Consider the following 19,619-nt stretch of genomic DNA (forward strand, 5'->3'; position numbering starts at 1 on the left):
CAGGCCCCAGTGTGTGTTGTTCCTCTTCCTGTGTGTCCACATGTTCTCATCGTTCAGCTCTCACTTATAAGTGAGAACATGCGGTGTTTGGTTTTCTGTTCCTGTGGTAGTTTGCTGAGGATAATGGCTTCCAGCTCCAACCATGTCTCTGCAAAGGACATGCTCTCATCCTTTTTATGGTTGCATAGTATTTCACATTTTCTTTATCCAGCCTATTAATATTTTTCAAAACAGTTTTGTTTAAAAAATTAAGTTCACCTGTAATCTTAAATCAGAATTTCAAAATGTACTGCATTTAAAATGATTTACTGCTAAAATTCAAAATGTTTTTCTCTCACTATCATGTAGAAGAATATTACTCTGAATACCTACCTCTTGCTTCACTCAAACCATGTTAGAATTCAACCACAAGGAGCCTCTTCACTTAGATTTTCATTGCACACCTTGCATTTCAATGTCCTTACTCTTCCATGGAAAAGGTCATAAATAATGCCCACCTAATGAAAACGAATCTCTCATAGATCTGATGCAACAATAATGGATCACATGCTTTCACATAAACAATGAGAATGAAGGAACAGCATGAAGTAATCTGAGAATTAAATGACATTTGCTTTCAACAAACTATAATTTTTTCAAGGGAAAACAAATACTTTGTAATTATAACTCTTGAAAAAAGTCTTGTTTCTTGTAAAGTTATATACAAAAAAATCTGACAGTTTTAGCTTTGAATTATTTTCCGTACCCTACACTCTGATTTAGTGTAATGTATGAAGTGTTAGTACCTTAGTTCTTTCTACCGTGAATCCTCTAATGTTTACAGAGACTTAATGTTTGATTAAATATTTTTTTCACATTTACTGCATCTGCAAAAGTATCTTTTAATATGATCTCTCTGGCGTTCTCCACACTGGAGTTTTTAAACAAATGTGTTTCCACATTCATTACATTTGTAGGGTTTCTTTGCAACATAAATTCTCTGATATTCAACAAGGTTTGAACAACTGCTTTGGTGTTTTTCTCTGGTATAAAATGTGTACAATAAGGTTTGTAATACAAGTAAAGGTACTACAATCCTCTTTATATATATAATGTTTTTCTTCAAAATACTCTTATTCACTTTAAAGGCTTAATTTTCTGAAAGTTTTTTTTACACTAATTACATTTATAATGGTTTCATTAAGTATGAATTCTCTGATTTTGAGTAAGATGTGAGCAGATAGCAATGGCTTTTCCACATTCTTTATATTTGTACAATTTTTCTAAAGTATAAATGCTTTCCTATGCAATAAGGCATGAACATTAATTAAAAGTTTTACCACATTATTTATATCTGTAGGGGTTTTCTTCGGTATGAATTATCTTACATACAGTAAGGTATGACAACCATTTAAAGGCTTTGCCACGTTCTTCACATTTCTAGGATTTCTCACCAGTATAATTTATGTTTGGAAAGGTATGAGGTGTGGTTAAAAGCTTTTCCACATTTTTCAGATTTCTAGAGTTTCTCTCTGGTATCAATTATCTTACGTTTGAGGACCGTTAAAATGCTTTGCCATATTCAATCACAGGGTTCTCTCCAGTATGAATCTCTTATGTATAATAAGAGTTGAAGACTGGTTAAAAGCTTTACCACATTCTTTGCATTTGGAGGGTTTTTCTCCAGTACGAATTATCTTATGTTTAGTAAGGCTTGAGACGCACTTAAAAGGCTTTGTCACATCCTTTACATTTGTAGGGTTTCTCTCTAGTATGACTTCTGTCATGTTCATTATGGTTTGAAGACCAGTTAAAGGCTTTGGTACATTCTTTACATTTGTAGGGTTTCTCTCCACTATGAATCATGTTTAATAAGAGTTGAGTAATGGTTAAAGGCTTTGCCACATTCTTCACATTTGTGGGAGTTCTCTCCAGTGTGAATTATCTTATGTGTAATAAGGGTTAATAACTGGTTGAAGGTTTTGCCACATTCTTCACATTGGTGGGGATTCTCTCCAGTGCGAATTATCTTATGTTTAGTAAGGGCTCAGAACTGGTTAAAGGCTTTGCCACATTCTTCACATCTGTAGGAATTCTGTCTAGTATGACTTCTCTGACGTTGAGTTAGGCGTGAAAGCATGTGAAATAATTTGCCACATTCTTTTTTTTTTTTTTTTTTGAGATAGAGTCTTGCTCTGTCGCCCAGGCTGGAGTGCAATGGTGTGATCTCGGCTCACTGCAACTTCCGCCTCCCAGGTTCAAGCCATTCTCCTACCTCAGCCTCCTGAATAGCTGGAACTATAGGTGCATGCCACCAAGCCTGGCTAATTTTTTTGTATTTTTAGTAGAGATGGGGTTTCACCATGCTGGTCAGGCTGGTCTCGAACTCCTGACCTCAGGTGATACACCCACCTCGCCCTTCCAGAGTGCTAGTATTACAGGTGTGAGCCACGGCACCTGGCCAATTTGCCATATTCTTTACATTTGAAGGATTTCTCTCCAGTGTGTCATGTCTTATGTCTATTTGAATTCGAAAATTTGCTACAGACTTTCACACATGTATTGCATTAAAATATTTTGCTCTGAGTAGTTGACAAATTAATGACATTAACGATGTTAATTAAGTCCATTATGACCTTTGTGCACTTTGCACTCACCCACACTTTTATAGCCTTTCCTTAATTGTAAATCTTCATGCTTACATTTTCCATATCTTTTTAGTATCACTTTTGGGAATGAGTCTTTTATACCCTGTTCTGGCCAAGGGTCTTGGGTGAAATGAGAACATGTAACTGGGTGTTTCTCTACCATCTTGTCTCTCCATATTCCAGGGCTCTTTTCTTTGCTCCAAGTAGGTGATCAGGTCTGGTTTAGAGACAGCAATACCATTTGTAGGCTTCCAGGGGGTCCTAACATCTTACCTATGGATTTTCTTTTTTTTTTTTTTTTTTTTTTTTTTTGAGACGGAGTCTTGCTCTGTCGCCGAGACTGGAGTGCAGTGGTCGGATCTCGGCTCACTGCAAGCTCCGCCTCCCGGGTTTACGCCATTCTCCTGCCTCAGCCTCCCGAGTAGCTGGGACTACAGGCACCCGCCACCTCGCCCGGCTATTTTTTTGTATTTTTTACTAGAGACAGGGTTTCACCGGGTTAGCCAGGATGGTCTCGATCTCCTGACCTCGTGATCCGCCCGCCTCGGTCTCCCAAAGTGCTGGGATTACAGGCTTGAGCCACCGCGCCCGGCCACATCTTACCTATTACCTATGGATTTTCAAAGACCTGCAGGTCACAGGGCCCCAGAAGCTGGGCGCCCAGGAGATGATAACACAGCAGTGAAGGTGAGACCTGGAGCTCTGGCCAAAGATTTTTTAAAAAGATGGATGCTCATCATATTTACAACTCTATGCCTACCTTTTCATGTATATTCTCATTCTCTCTCTACCTGACACATACACACACACACACACACACACACACACACACACACGCACACAATAATAGAGAAGTTTGCAATTGCTGGGCAAGCAGGACTGAAGTGGCTATTAGCAACTGGTGATGTGGGTGTGCAGAGGATGGGGGCACTCTCTGGGCTTCAGGTGGGTCATGTGGGGGCCCTGCAGAGGGAATCAGGGTGCCAGCAGAGGCAGGAGGCCTTGAGGATCCTGGGTCTGAGGTAGAACTCTACTAGATGTCCACACACCACACTGCTGACCATCATCCTGCCCACCCCTGGCCAGAAACTGCAGGAGAGCCTCTTTCTCTTGCAGTGTCCCTCCAGCACCCTCTACTGAGAAGGTTTAACATCTTACTTGCTTTAAGGAAGAAATGCTTAAAGAAGTTTAGTCATCTATCACAGGGTATATATTGGAGGGTACATTCACAGCTGAGAGGCAATACATTGATAACTGGCACAGGTATCCTTGATGGCTTTAGTAATGTGAGTGGTGGTAGGAGAGGAGCGGACTTCTTTGGTCCTCGGTGTGAAGAGAAATTTCTTTAGCTTGGGTTTCTGTGAAGCGATGAACCACACTGAGGGGATCTTTAGGCTGAGCTGTACCTGATCCTAAGACTAGATCTCTGGAATTCCTTGGGCATGTGCCATGTATCTTTTATTTTTCCGTTGTAGGGAAAACCAAGACCCAGACCTGGAGACCTGATTGAGATTTTTCGAATTGGCTATGAGCACTGGGCCATCTATGTAGAAGATGATTGCGTGGTCCATCTGGCTCCCCCGAGTAAGAATGAATAGTATATTGAAATATTAATATTGAAGTTAGCCAAGTAAATAGTAGCACAGTTCATTCCTGTGTTCCTCAGTTATTGCCATTCTTTAGCAATGGGACCCCTTGAAGCATGACTGGACCGTTGTTTACTGTGACAGAGCTTGGTCTCTCTTCACCAAAAACCACCGAGTGTCCAGGCCTAAGAGTGATACAAGTGTAAAGAGCGTGGCCCAAGTTCCCTGACCTCCTAGGGGGCCCTTTGTTTAAAAACACACGTTTTAGAACTTGAGCTCTGTTTTGTATTGACAAGAGTTGAGCATCTGTCCTCACCTTTCTGAGGATTCCCCAAGGAGGGTGCAGATGCTCACATGTTCTGATCGTCATTTGTTTTCTATAGTCCTCAAACACTGCATCTGGCTTCTTGATCACCTTTGGCACCTTTGTCCTCACCTTGTCTCCCTGCTGTTCCAACACGCTCCGTGCTGTTTCACCCTCAATGTAGATAGAGCCCTCCTTTCATTTCTCACAGCTGTCTTAACATATGGCTGAGATTCAATTTGTGTTCATTAAATCTTAGTGGAGATTTGATGGGGGAGGAGGTGATGATAGTAGACGGAGATTACAGCAAAATGGGAAACAACTGAAAATTTGGGTGTCTAGAACTGCTGGTCACAATGGTTGTCTCAGGAGATGAGGCCTGATGAGGGCTGGGGTGTGGGAGAGGAAGGGGTAGGGGGACCCTGTTGAATACCCTTGAATGCCCTTTGAATGCTGTCTCCTGTGCAGGTATTGCCAGTTCAAAGTTGAATTACAGAAGGGCACTATACCAAAGGCCTTTGGTCCTAACTTGTTCTCAGCTGTCATCTCCGTGTCCTGTCCTCTTCCTCTGGCCCCGTCTCCCACCATGCTGGGATGTTCCCATGGAGCAGAGCCCCTTTCTCATTGCTTCTCTTCTCTGCACCATCGGCTCGTACCATTCCCGCTTCTTGTCTCAGAACCTACTCCAAGAATGTGGTAATTCATCTCTTCTTTCCAGACTAAGTCCAGGAGTTTCCCTCTTGTGTAACCACAGAGATACTTATCAGTTATATCTTCCCCCACTCCTATCTTGCTCTCTCTGAAAATGAATTCTGCCATTTCTGCTCCTGAATGCTCAATTATCTGCTACCAGCTTTTATAAAATCAGCAGATTTTCTTCAAATTTGTAAGAAAAGATCATGGAGCATTTCTTGCCCTTGGACAACTTATAAAGGGAAGGGTATAGACATTTGCATGTCGACACGGTTGTAGCAGAAAAACAGTGCTGGCTTTAAATGACTATCCACCTGGCTTTGGGCAGGTGTCTGACCCTCTTCGAGTCTCTGTCTTGTCTAAGGGCTTGAATATGATAATGTAGCAGCTTTCAAACATTTCTCTTTTCAAAGCTGTGGAACCCCGTTTTCAAACATACCCTTAATGAGAATCCCCGTATTTGAGTACAGGTAACAGTCAAGTGGCTGTAGGTGGAAGCTGGCAGGAGCAGGTGCCATTCAGAGCCCTGCTTGGCTGGCTTCCCCTGTGCCCCTGTGGCAGCCCCAGAGGGAGGTGTGTCATGGAACCACCATAATCATGTATGTGATAGTCCTTTACCCAGGGACTGACACTCACATAGAGAGTGCTCTTTACATGTTTGTGACGATTACTGAAGTCTGCTTAGGAAACGAAACTCAAATCCTAGGACTTGGGCAGGTCAGTGCAACACAATCAGGGACCACATGGGAAGGTGCTGCAAGAGTTTAATGACAAAGAGACTCCTGTGCAGGTTGAGAGCAAGGAGTGAGGCGCAGGGCAAAGGGCTTCTCAGGAAAGTTGATTCTCTGCAGTTCTTTGACTCCAACTCCCCCTCTTCTGTCACCCTTCTACTGATGATGCCAATGAGACCCCAGGGGAAGCAGCTTACTCAGAGCCTTAGACTGTGCTCTGCTCTGCTACTCCTTGCACGTCCCAACCTCTGTTTGTCTTTGGTCTCCAGGTGAGGAGTTTGAGGTGGGCAGTATTAGTTCCATCTTTAGCAATCGGGCTGTGGTGAAATACAGTCGTCTGGAGGATGTGCTGCATGGCTGCTCCTGGAAGGTCAATAACAAGCTAGATGGGACGTACCTGCCCCTACCGGTGGACAAGATCATCCAGCGTACAAAAAAGATGGTCAACAAGACCGTGCAGTACAGCCTGATTGAAGGGAACTGTGAGCACTTTGTCAATGGCCTCAGATACGGCGTACCCCGGAGCCAGCAGGTGTGACCCCATTTGCTCTGATAATGGCTTCTTACAGAGCTTTCTTGGGGTTTGTCATTTCATTAGTGATCAGAATGGTAATTAGTGCTTTCTTTCTTTTTTTTTTTTTTTGGGATGGAGTCTCGCTCTGTCGCCCAGGCTGGAGTGCAGTGGTCGGATCTCAGCTCACTGCAAGCTCCCGGGTTCACGCCATTCTCCTGCCTCAGCCTCCCGAGTAGCTGGACTACAGGCGCCCGCCACCTCCCCCGGCTATTTTTTTGTATTTTTTAGTAGAGACGGGGTTTCACCGTGTTAGCCAGGATGGTCTCAATCTCCTGACCTCGTGATCTGCCCGTCTCGGCCTCCCAAAGTGCTGGGATAACAGGCGTGAGCCACTGCGCCCAGCATCAGTGCTTTCATTATATTATTCGTTGTACTAGTAGGGCCTTCTATTTCTGCAGGACTTTATGGTTCAAGAGGTGTTTTCACCTTTATTAACCCAGGGAGGAGAGAAAAGGCACTGGGCTAATAGTAAGACCACCGGTTGGAGCCCCAGCTCAACTATTAACTAGAGGGGTATGCTTGGTCAAGTCACTATATTTCTGAAAGCTTTTCTTTCTATTCTTTTTTTCCCCCTCTTTCTTTGGAGACAGGGTCTCACTCTGTCACCTAGGCTGGAGTGTAATGGCATAATCATGGCTCATTGCAACCACAACCTCCTGGGCTCAGGCAATCCTCCTGCCTTAGCCTCCTGAATAGCTGGGACTTCAGGCGTGCATCACCACACCCAGATAATTTTAATTTTTTTGTAGAGAGGTGGTTTTGCTATGTTGCCCAGGCTGGTCTTGAACTCCTGGGCTCAAGTGATCCTCCACTTCAGCCTCCCAAAGTGCTGGGATTACAGGTGTGAGCCACCGTGCCTGGCCAAAGACCATTTCTTCCTTAACAAAGCAGGGATAAGCGGAAGCAGATACCTTGTTGCTAAAATTGTAAACTAGTACCTTGTGGGCCACATCTTGGATACACACACACACACACACACAATTTTTGTTTGAATTACCTACCAATATTAAAAAATATAGACATTTTATATACAATTTTATATAAAAATATGTAGCTTCTCAGCTTCTCTCTCTCTCTTTCTCTTTTGAGACAGAGTTTTGTTCTGTCACCCAAGCTGGAGCGCAGTAGTGCAGTCTCGGCTCACTGCAACCTCCGCCTCTTGGGTTCAAGCAATTCTTATGCCTCAGTCTCCCAAGTAGCTGGGATTACTAGGTGTGCACCACCACGTCCAGCTAATTTTTGTATTTTTAGTAGAGACGGGGTTTCGCCACGTTGGCCAGGCTGGTCTGGAATGCCTGACCTCAGGTGATCCACCCACCTCGGCCTCCCAGAGTGCTACATTACAGGCGTGAGCCACTGCGCCTGGCCCTCAGCTTTTCTTTAACAGACAATTGATCAGGCCACTGGGCTGGCATTCCTACTTGCTGATACTCTGTAGGGACATGCTGTGGCTTTGCAGGGGATAAGGGGTAGGTGTGTCACCCACCTGCCTCACTCACATTACCTCCCTGGCCTATACTGCATTTGGCTCTGTCATTTCCTTCCATATAGAGAAGTAATAAATTCGTGTAGTTCAGTGCTTGTGAAAGAACTTTGAATCCTAAATATATGTAAAAACTTGAGCTGTTCATATTAATAGGCGATCCTTACTAAAACTCCATGAGATGAGCAGAGAAAGTATTTATTATCACCCCCCCGCCCTTTTTTTTTTTGAGACAGAGTCTCGCTCTGTCACTCAGACTGGAGTGCAGTGGCACGATCTTGGCTCACTGCAACCTCTGCCTCCCAGGTTCAAGCGATTCTCCTGCCTCAGTCTCCCAAGTAGCTGGGACTACAGGTGCACGCCACCACGCCCAGCTAATTTTTGTATTTTTAGTAGAGACAGGGTTTCACCATGTTGGCCAGGATGGTCTCAATCTCTTGACCTCATGATCCACCCGCCTCAGTCTCTCAAAGTGCTGGGATTCAGGTGTGAGCCACCACACCCGGCCTATTATCCCCCTTTAAAGAGATGAAAAAAATTAAGGATTAGAAGCTAACACAATTGTTCTATTTTTTTCTATGTTTCTTCTGTTGTCTAAGCAGATTGGGCTCACATTCCCATGTTGGTCTCTGCTGCTACCAGCCCATCCTCAGAGCATTGGCAGCCTCCCTGCTGTGCCCTTTACTTTCTGCACCTTCCTCCTCTCTGCTCTGCATCCTCTCCAGGCTGCACTCCATTCTTGTGAGGCTTTGCTCTAGAGTCAGGGGCTTGGTGGGCCCTGGTGTGAGAAACCTCCCATCCCATGAGAATTTGTACAAGAAGATCCCAAGGACTGAGGGCATTACAAGAAGTCCTCTGAAGAAGCTTGGGCCCAGGAGTCATGAGGCCCAAGAACCCAAGAGCTAAGTTTGGACACGAATTCACTGTACGGCTCTGTACAAGTGAGTTCCGTTCCCTGGCTCTTGGATCCCCTGTTTGTAGAATGAGGGCCTCAGTGACTGTGGTGCTGTGAGATCCTTTGCTTCTGAGCTCCACCCTGGAAGCAGGCCCTGGGCCAAATGGCACAGAGGGAGGAAGGAGTTGTCTCCAACAGTCCTGGCTTTTCTTGGTCTCTTGTCACTCTAGGAGTTTTGAAAATATAAGATAGCATGGACTGCTTCTTCTCTTGGGAATAGACTCCAGGCAGGCTGGTTGCTGAATGGGTATGGTGGGGTAGAGGTAGGGGAGGGTGCAAGCCTAGGATTGGTACCGATTGTCCTGTGAACTGATGTGCCTTGCAGGTAGAGCACGCCCTGATGGAAGGAGCGAAGGCTGCTGGAGCAGTTATTTCAGCTGTAGTGGATAGCATAAAGCCCAAACCAATAACTGCCTGAAGGTGATGAGAACTCCAACTAGAGGAAGAGTTACTGACACAAGCAAAAAGAACATGCTTCCTTCCCTTGCCTTCTCTCAATGCCTCTGATTAAGAAAACTGTGAACTTCTGGAAGAATCTACAATGTATCCAATTACCCTTCCAGAAATACATCCAATATATACAAGCATAGACCCACAGACTCTCAGGATGGGAAGGATCTGGTATCTAGTGTGTATCTCTGATGCGCCAGGCACTGTGCTAGGCATTTCATATACTGATCTAATTTCATTCTCTTTGTAGGAAGAGACCTTGCTTGTTTCTGAGGCTGATCTTGGTCTCTGATGCTTGAATGCCATCAGAAACATCCCAGCAGCCTCTGCTTGAATATTTCCAGTAACGAAGATGTCTTTTTCCAGATGTTCTTTTTATTGAACTAAAATGCCTCTAGCTTCTTTCTATTTATGATAATCCCGCCCTTTTTGAGCCATAGTGTAGCCTCAGGGGAGGAGGACCTTAAGAAAAACTGTGATTCGCTATTCAGGGCTATTCAGTACCTTAATCTAGAAACACATATCCCAAGAAATATTTTCTTTTTAGAATTATACATCAACTTTATTCCTTATTGTTTAAAAATCATCTATCAAAAGTATCGATAAGACAATTTATCTTGCTTTTCTCCCTCATCATTACCCTAAAATGTGAAGTTTCTAGTCTCACTGATTTCAGATAAATATTTAAAATAATTTGATAAGTTTAATCAGTTGAACTCTACTGTGCGAGTGAGAGAGAGAAAGGAGTTATTTTTGTGTTTTGAAGAATGTTGACAGGATGGAAGATCTGAAATTATGGCTGGGGATTGTAGTGACAGCTGGGAGCTGAAACCACCCCAAAAAAAGCTAGAGAAGGGTTCTCTTATGCCTCCAGAAATACCTAGAAAATACGAAGAATGTAGAAAAGAGCAAGATGGATCCCTCAAAGTGTTTCAGATAAGGTCCGTTGGGATCTCCCATAAGCTTTTCTCCTATTTGGAGAAAATAGACTGTCATTGAAACTCTTCCAATTTTTTTACCCTCCATTCTTTTCTTAGCAATCTACACTCAATGACCTCCTGTTCCCCAACACCGCAGTCTGGGCATCTGACTTTGTCTTCCCTCTGCACTCATTTCTGTGAATCATGACCAGGATGAAGCTGATATCCCTAGTTCCTCTTCCCCATTTCCTCTCACACTCCCCTGCCTGGTAATCAGTTGAGTTCCCAATACCTCTTCCTTCAGTCTCTATTCATTATATGGTCTAGGTTGAGACTTCCTTTGAAGCAGAACCTGAGTACCAGGAACTCATATTTTATAAAGTGTATTTATTCCTTGTAGCTGCGAACTAACCCAGCCATGTTTTAGTGAATGCTTTAATTGGAAGATGACTTTGAACTCCTCAACCATATTAATCTTTCATCAAACAAACTGGTTGTTGTTTGATTAACAAAAACTCCTCCACACCAAAGAGTGTCTAGTAACTTCTGCACAAAGGGCTCATCCATCTCTTGCTTATGTTTGGGACAGAAAGACACTTCTCTGGCTTTTTACTGGTTTGAACCCAATGGGACAGAGACTCCTGGAAAGTTTCAGGGCTCATATTCACTTGTTTGTCCAAAAAATATTTTTGAGAGTCTCCCAAGTGCCAAACCCTGGCTACTCTCACCTTTGCCTGAGCCCATGAGCAGTAGTCTGGGGGCTGGGTGTGAGGAATTCTGAGTCAGCTGGGAAGACACAAGGCACAATGGACATGGGGCAAAGGCCACTTGTTGGACATTGGTCCCTCCCACTTCCAAGCTGTCCATCAGGCTGAGAGATCTGGAATGCTTACCCCACACTTTGAAGATGAGGAGGGGAGAGTTTCTTAAAGTGTGTGTGTTTCTCTTTTAATCTGTAGTGGCTTCTGCATTTTAAGGTAGAAACTGAAATCTCTTCTTTGAGTGGGACCACTCGGGTGAGGCTTCTTAGTCTTGTTGATATAATAAAGCACATGCCCACTCCTGATGGAGTGGAGAGGAGGAAATTCTAAGGCAGAGTAATCTGAATGCAAATGTTTCTGAGATTAGTTAAACGCGAGTCACTCGTTTGTGTGCTTATTTTTCACTTTTTGGGAATGGGTGGGTGATTGGGGCAGTGGCGGTCTTGGTTCACTTGGGCATGTCACATGGAGAATCAGAGAACTTGAAAGTGCTGCGTTCCTTAATGGTAGGGAGGCCCAGTACTAGTGACACATGAGCCAGTAGGGGCTGGCACAATCCAGTTATTTTGCTTAATGATAGAAGAATGACTTCAGGAAATAAACGCCTCTGCAGAGATTTTTTTGGCCATAAAGGAATCTGGTTTTGCTGGTTAGGGGTGGAGAACATGTCAGCCAGAGATGCCAACTGAAAAAGGGGGAATGGATCCCACCATGGAGGGAGCAGAGCAGAGGCAGCAGGGAAAAACCAGAAGGGAGCCTTGGGTGACACCGGGAGTAGAAAGAAGCTACTCTTTAGTTCCCAGTTTTAAGTTACTGTCTTATGCTCCCCTTTTGTTATCTTCAAGCTTTGTTATTGGCTGTTCTTAGAGAATAAAAGGAGGAGTATGGTTTGTGGTACCCAAAAAGTTTGTAGCTATGGAGAGAAGAAGCTCAGGACCAGAGGTGGTCCATAGGAAACAAGCAGACTAGAGAGGCACCATGTTGGTTGAAAATGTCAGCTACCTTTGGTATTCTCCGGAACACTTTGGGAAAGAACTGAATTTCCTGCAGTCATGCAGGAGGGGGACTTTGTCAAAGAAGGAAGATTTTAAAGGGAAGGGTGATTCCTGACTCTGTAGGACTTGGGTCCTTATAGCACACATAGACAAGCACAGCACAAGGTGCATAAGGGCTGGATACATAGCATTCTGGTGATCATAGGACATTTTGATCTCCACACTGTTCCTCTAGAAACTTCTTATCACTTTAGGAGAACAATCAATGGTAATCCAAACTCTAAGAAGGCTATCTGAGCTACTTAAAGTTCTGTTCTCCCAAAGTTTCTGGTCGCATTATTTTCAAAGCCAACTTTCAGCTGGGCAGAATCTTTACTAGGAATCCAACTATTTACAAACCCCATGCTGCTGCTTCTTGGCAGAGAGCAAATGTGTATTTTTTTTTTCCAGGAGTATGGTGGTATTTACTTTGTTTTAAAAATATTCTTGTTGGGGGTTCTGGCAAGATGGTCAAATAGGAACAGCTCCAGTCTGCAGCGCCCAGTGAGACCAACGCAGAAGGCGTGTGATTTCTGCATTTCCAACTGAGATACCCTGTTCATCTCATTGCGACTGGTTAGGCAGTGGGTGCAGCCCACGGAAGGTGAGCAGAAGCAAGGTGGGGCATCACCTTGCCTGGGAAGTGCAAGGAGCGGGGGGCTTCCCTTTCCCAGCCAAGGGAAGCCACGAGGGACTGTGCTATCCAACCCAGATACTACGCTTTTCCCACAGCTTTTGCAATCCGCAGACCAGGAGATTCCATGGTGAGCCTACACCACCAGGGCCCTGGGTTTCAAGCACAAAACTGGGTGGCTGTTCGGGCAGACACCGAGCCAGCTGCAGGAATTTTGTTTTTCATACCCTGATGGTGCCTGGAACCCTGGTGAGTCATAACCGTTCACTTATCTGGAAAGGATGCTGAAGCCAGGGAGCCAAGTAGTCTCACTCAGCAGGTCCCACTTCCATGGAGCCCAACAAGCTATGAATCACTGGCTTGAAATTCCTGCTGCCAGCACAGCAGGAATTGACCTGGGATGTTGCCCTGGGATGATCGAACTAGCAGAAGACAAGAAAAAACTAACATCAGAGTGGAACTGAAGGAGATAGAGACACAAAAAACTCTTCAAATAATCAGTGAATCCAGAGGTGTTTTTTTTTTTTGAAAAAATTAATAAAATAGACAGCTAGACTAATAAAGAAGAAAAGAGAGACTAATCAAATAGACACAATAAAAAATGATACAGAGGATAACACCACTGGTCCCACAGAAATACAAACTACCATCAGAGAATACTATAAACACCTTTATGCAAATAAACTAGAAAATCTAGAAAAAATTGATAAATTCCTGGACACATACACCCTCCAAAGACTAAACCAAGAAGAAGTTGAATCCCTGAATAGACTGATAACAAGTTCTGAAATTGAGGCAGTAATTAATAGCCTATCAACCAAAAAAATCTCAGGACCAGATGGATTCACAGCCGAATTCTACCAGAGGTACAAAGAGGAGCTGGTACTATTCCTTCTGAAACTATTCTAAACAATAGAAAAAGAGGGATTCCTCCCTGACTCATTTTATGAGGCCGGCATCATCCTGATTCCAAAATCTGACAGAGACACAACAAAAAAAGAACATTTCAGGCCAATATCCCTGATGAACATTGATGTGAAAATCCTCAATAAAATACTGGCAAACCGAATCTAGCAGCACATCAAAAATGCTTATTCACCATGATCAAGATGGCTTCATCCCTGGGATGCAAGGCTGGTTCAACATACACAAATCAATAAACGTAATCCATCATATAAACAGAACCAATGACAAACACCACATGATTATCTCAATAGATGCAGAAAAGGCTTTCGATAAAATTCAACACCGCTTCATGCTCTCAATAAACCAGGTATTGATGGAACATAGCTCAAAATAGTAAGACCTATTTATGACAAACCCACAGCTAATATTGTACTGAATGGGCAAAAGCTGGAAGCATTCCCTTTGAAAACTGGCACAAACATGCCCCTTCTCACCACTCCTATTCAACATAGTACTGGAAATTCTGGCCAGGGAAATGAAGCAAGAAAAGGAAAAAAAGGGTATTTAAACAGGAAGAGAAGAAGTCAAGTTGTCTCTGTTTACAGATGACATGATTGTATATTTAGAAAACCCCATTGTCTTAGCCCCAAAACTTCTTAAGCTGATAAGAAACTTCAGCAAAGTCTCAGGATGCAAAATCAATGTGCAAAAATCACAAGCATTCCTATACACAAATATAAACAGAGAGGCAAATCGTGAGTCAACTCCCATTCACAATTGCTACAAAGAAAATAAAATACCTAGGAATACAACTTCTAAGAGATGTGAAGGACCTCTTCAAGGAGAACTACAAACCACTGCTCAGTAAGAGAGGACACAAACAAATAGGGAAACATTCCCTGCTCATGGATAGGAAGAATCAATATCATGAAAATAGCCATACTGCCCAAAGTAATTTATAGATTCAACACTTTTCCCATCACGCTACCACTGACTTTCTTCACAGAATTAGAAAGAACGATTTTAAATTTTATATGGAACCAAAAAAGGTTGTATAGCCAAGACAATCATAAGCAAAAAGAACAAAGCTGAAGGCATTATGCTACCTGACTTCAAACTATAATACAAGGCTACAGTAACCAAAACAGTATGGTACTGGTATCAAAACAGATATATAGACCAATGGAACAGAACAGAGGCCTCAGAAATAACCTCACACATCAACAACCATCTGATCTTCAAAAATCCTGACAAAAATGCAATGGGGAAAGGATTTCTTATTTAATAAATGGTGCTGGGAAAACTGGCTAGACATATGCAAAAAACTGAAACTGGATGCCTTCCTTACACCTTATACAAAAATTAAGATGGATTAAAGACTTAAACATAAAACCTAAAACCATAAAAACCCTAGAAGAAAACCTAGGCAATACCATTCAGGACATAGACATGGGCAAAATCTTCATGACTAAAACACCAAAAGCAATTGCAACAAAAACCAAAGTTGACAAAAGGTATCTAATTAAACTAAAGAGCTTCTGCACAGCAAAAGAAACTATCATCAGAGTGAACAGGCAACCTACATTCAGAATGGGAGAAAATTTTTCAATCTATCCATCTGACAAAGGGCTAATATCCAAAATCCACAAGGAACTCAAACACATTTACAGGAAAAAACAACTCCATCAAAAAGTGGGCAAAGGATATGAACAGACACTTCACAAAAGAAGACATTTATGCAGCCAACAAACATATGAAAAAAAGGTCATCATCACTGGTCACTACAGAAATGCGAATCAAAACCACAATGAGATACCATCTCACGCCAGTTAGAATGGTGCTCATTAAAAAGTCTGGTAATGACAGATTCTGGCAAGGATGCAGAGAAATAGGAATGCTTTTACACTGTTGGTGGGAGTGTAAATTTGTGCAACCATTGTGGAAGACAGTGTGGCAATTCCTCAAGGATCTAGAACCAGAAATACCATTTGACCCAGCAATCCCATTATTGAGTATATACCCAAAAGGTTATAAATCATTCTACTATAAAGACACATGCACATGTATGTTTATTGTAGCACTATTCACAATAGCAAAGACTTGGAACCAACCCAAATGCCCATCAATATTAGACTGGATAAAGAAAAATGTGGCACATACACACCATGGAATACTATGCAGCCATAAAAAAGAATGAGTTCATGTCCTTTGCAGGGACATGGATGAAGCTGGACACCATCGTTCTCAGCAAACTAACACAGGAACAGAAAACCGAACACCGCATGTTCTCATAAGTGGGAGATGAACAATGAGAACACATGAACACAGGGAGGAGAATATCACACACCAGAGCCTGTCAGGGCGTGGGCAGAAAGAGGAGGGAGAGCATTAGGACAAATAGGTATTTGTCAGGCAGGGCTTAAAACCTAGATGACGGGTTGATAGGTGCAGCAAACCACCATGGCACATGTATACCTATGTAACAAACCTGCATGTTCCGCACATGTATCCCAGAACTTGAACTAAAAACAAAAACATGTAATAAATGTTTTCAACTTATAGTTTACAAAATGTTTCTATACACTATTTTGTTTTCCATTGCAAAGTTTTTACTTAAAAATAATTATAAAAATGAAAAAAAATATTCCTGGTAATTCAGATTATTCAGTTTTCTAGGTGAAACATAAAAAGATCAATTTTTACATTTGTTTAAAAAATATTAAATTTCAACTTCAAAGTAAAACATTTCTGAGTTTATAAAAATATGGGGGATGTTTTGTAAATGATTAATTTTTGGTACTTCAAAAAGCTTTGCTTCAAAAAGAAGGGCTTTTGAAAATAAGTGGAGGCCACGGGTTTCTTGTCTTTTTGTCCTGATGAAAGGTGGCTGCCCCCAGCTTTGCCTGAACCTGAGCTGTGGTCAGGGTTGGCTGTAGGTTCTATGTTGGAAAGATGAGGAACTGTAGCCTCCACTGATTTTCCAGAGCTACACTTTTCTTTTGCAGCAGAACCCTGCCTTCCTGAGGGTATCACTGAGCTGTCCAACGTGAAAAAGGGATAAAATAAATGGAGTAGCTCTGATTGCTCCATAGCTTTCTGCAGAAAGCTGGAGAGGCACCTGTTAGATTGGAAGCCTTCATTGACATGCTCTGCCAACAAAGAGTCAATAGGAATAAAACAATGACAACAATGGTGACATTCAAGTGTTCCCACTGTGCCAGGCACTGTTTTGCACATTTTAGAAACAACTAATGAGGATATTCACTCACTCCATGGCTATGTGTTCATCTCCATTATTTCTACTATTGCAGACTTTGTGGCCCTCTTTGACAGACTCCCCCTTCAACCAGCTTTGGTGGTGCTTTAACTGAGTGAATATTTATAGAATAAGGAAATTGAAATAAAGAGCTGATTTACAATGGACCAAGAGATAGAGGAAATGGGTAGTTAAGGACCAAGGATGCATCACAATGGAGACAATTTGGGCTGTGGCAAGGGGCTGTACCATCCACAGGGCTCTCTAGCAGGGGCAAAGTCAATTGCATACAATCCCACTATCAGGTGAGTAAAAGCATGTATCAGTGAGTAGGATAAACTTACAAACCTGATTGTTGGAACCCGTGGGATGGTAGTTCTCTGCAGGATATAGACACTGAGTTTTGATTAGAATACATGAGGCTAAGTAATTTATAAAGAGAAGAGGTTTATTTAGCACCCAGTTAGGTGGGTTAGGAAGTTCAAGGGCCTTACCATGGCTTCTGGCAAGGGCTTTCATGCCGTGTCCTAATATGACAGAGAAGGACAAATAGGAAGTGGACATGTTTGAAGAAACAAAACCCAAGGGGCACCCTGACTTTGTGACAACCATCTCAGTTCCAAAGCTCCCCATAGCTCGGCCTTTACTGTAATTGCATCACAGTTCAGCTTCTGCCTCTGCCCAATCCTGTTCCTCCACCTTCAATATCTGCTTACAAGAGTAGAAGCAAGAAAGTGTGTCTTCTTTATGAGGGTTGGGGTGAGAATTCAGACCAGGGAGGAAATAGAAAGCTATAGAACCTCAGAAACTCCTTAGTGCTAATCAGTCTTTTGGTACTGATGTAGCACAGAGACTGCCATCCTTGTGGCTGTGGCAGAACCTGCCTGGATAGTGGAACCTATCAGGAGGGCAGCTTTAATGTCTTGGGGAGCCCGGTCTGACACAACTGTAGCGGGAGCAAACTTTACCACCATCTCAGCTGAGGGAAATATAGCAAGAAATTTCTGTGTCTTGCTCAAATGCAGATGCCAAGGACTCTGTTCTTCCATACCTCTGTACCCTGTGGAGAGGGGTCCACTGAAGCCCTGAGCACCTTCCCCGAAGTCTTGTCACTTCACGGGGCAACAGGAGAACAGCACTCTGATAATTTCCTATAGATAATTGATTAAACAGGCTTTTGGGGGCTCACACTTAGGACTACTACTCTACAAGGCTGGGCTCGGGAAGGGGTGTGGGCAAGGCTCATCAGGGCTTGTCTGTCAAGAACATACACCCAGACTCTTAACACAAGGAGCCTGGCAGATGTATGATATTAAGAAAAGTAAAGAAAGAAAAGGATGTGTGTGGCTTTAGTGATCTGTCCATTTCCAAATATGAGAAATGAACCTGTTAGAGGCTTCATTAGTCTAATCTCTCTAGATATTCCCAGGGCTAACAAGACCTGTTCCTAGACCTGTGTTAGGACTCTCTCAGTTGCAAGGGACAGCAAACAAAATACCTTAAGCAAAGTGAGAAACTTGCTGGTTTAAGTGACTATCAAATCCTGGAATATAAAACAGTACAGCTGGATTTAGGGCTTCATGACATAAGCTTCAAAATAACGTGATTGGTCAGTTCTCCAGAGCTATGTGAAACATTGTGGTGAAGGAAGTGAAGGCGCCAGGTGGATGGAAACAGCACAGGACCTCGGTACACCTCACAATCTTAGTTCCTTGCTCTTTCTTCCAACAGGACCCAGAATATGCTCTAATGCACAACAGCTGGTCCTTCTGTCTAGATTCATGGCTGGAATTCCTTAAAGAAGTTTCATAGCGAGACATGTGGGTAGAACCTGTTAACAGATCTTCCCCTTCTCTATAGAAAATATGTGTTTTGGGGGTTTTAGTTCCTATAGTTTCTTTTCAGTCCAGCATTATACAGAATCTACTGGTCAGGCTCCCTGTGAAACAGACTCTGAGTCTGAGGTTTGTGGGCATGAAATTTACTGGGGAAGGTGGAGGAACAGGATTGGGCAGAGGCAGAAGCTGAACTGTGATGCAATTACAGCAAAGGCCAAGCTATGCAGAGCTCTGGAACTGAGATGGCTGTTACAAAGTCAGGGTGCCCCTTGGGTTTTGTTTCTTCAAACATGTCCACTTCCTATTTGTCTTCCTCTGTCATATTAGGACACGGCATGAAAGCCCCTGCCAGAAGCCATGGTAAGACCCTTGAACTTCCTAACCCACCTAACTGGGTGCTAAATAAACCTCTTCTCTTTATAAATTACTTAGCCTCACGTATTCTATTATAGCAACACTAAACAGAATAAGACAATCCGTCAATTATTTTCAGGGCCAGACTCAAGTGGACTTCAGTCTGGCCCCGTGAACAATTAGATGGAGACATTCTGGAGACCACAACCCCTGTGTGCTTTAAGCTTTTAAGGGTAGAAAAGTTGTTATTCACTAGGAACACAGTGTTATTTTTGATTTACTATTTTGGGAGGGAGTGAGATACAGTTTTCTTGTTTCCGCTTGACCTTTTCCACCATGGTGGCTCTTATTCTACAGGTCAAGGACCTGTGGGTATTCTGCAAGCCATCAAGTATGGTGAATCCCATTATTCAGGAAGGAATGGGGGAATAACTCCTTTGTGATTGTGGATCTGCTGTGAGTCAGGCTTTGCTTGTGATACTCTATTATGTCACTCCCAAAACTCCTGCTTTA

At 42.9% G+C, this 19,619-nt stretch overlaps 1 protein-coding gene across 5 annotated transcripts in view; it reads left to right on the plus strand.

The window, feature by feature from the left end:
- Nucleotides 1-9,540, plus strand: part of PLAAT5 (phospholipase A and acyltransferase 5) — a 28,361-nt gene extending 18,821 nt beyond the window's left edge. For 3 of the 5 annotated variants that reach the window (XM_011720499.2, XM_071074436.1, XM_011720500.2), the window contains exons 4-6: nucleotides 4,103-4,211; nucleotides 6,211-6,473; nucleotides 9,279-9,540. In XM_011720499.2, coding sequence (XP_011718801.1) covers nucleotides 4,103-4,211; nucleotides 6,211-6,473; nucleotides 9,279-9,371 — 465 coding nt within the window. In that variant the 3' untranslated portion in view covers nucleotides 9,372-9,540. Of the gene's footprint in view, nucleotides 1-4,102; nucleotides 4,212-6,210; nucleotides 6,551-9,278 lie in introns of all 5 variants that reach the window. The other 2 variants (XR_011610513.1, XM_011720502.2) reach the window with 2 other exon arrangements.
- The last annotated feature ends 10,079 nt before the right edge of the window (nucleotides 9,541-19,619 follow it).

Source organism: Macaca nemestrina, chromosome 12, assembly GCF_043159975.1.
Source record: "Macaca nemestrina isolate mMacNem1 chromosome 12, mMacNem.hap1, whole genome shotgun sequence".
Classification (NCBI taxonomy): Eukaryota; Metazoa; Chordata; class Mammalia; order Primates; family Cercopithecidae; genus Macaca; species Macaca nemestrina.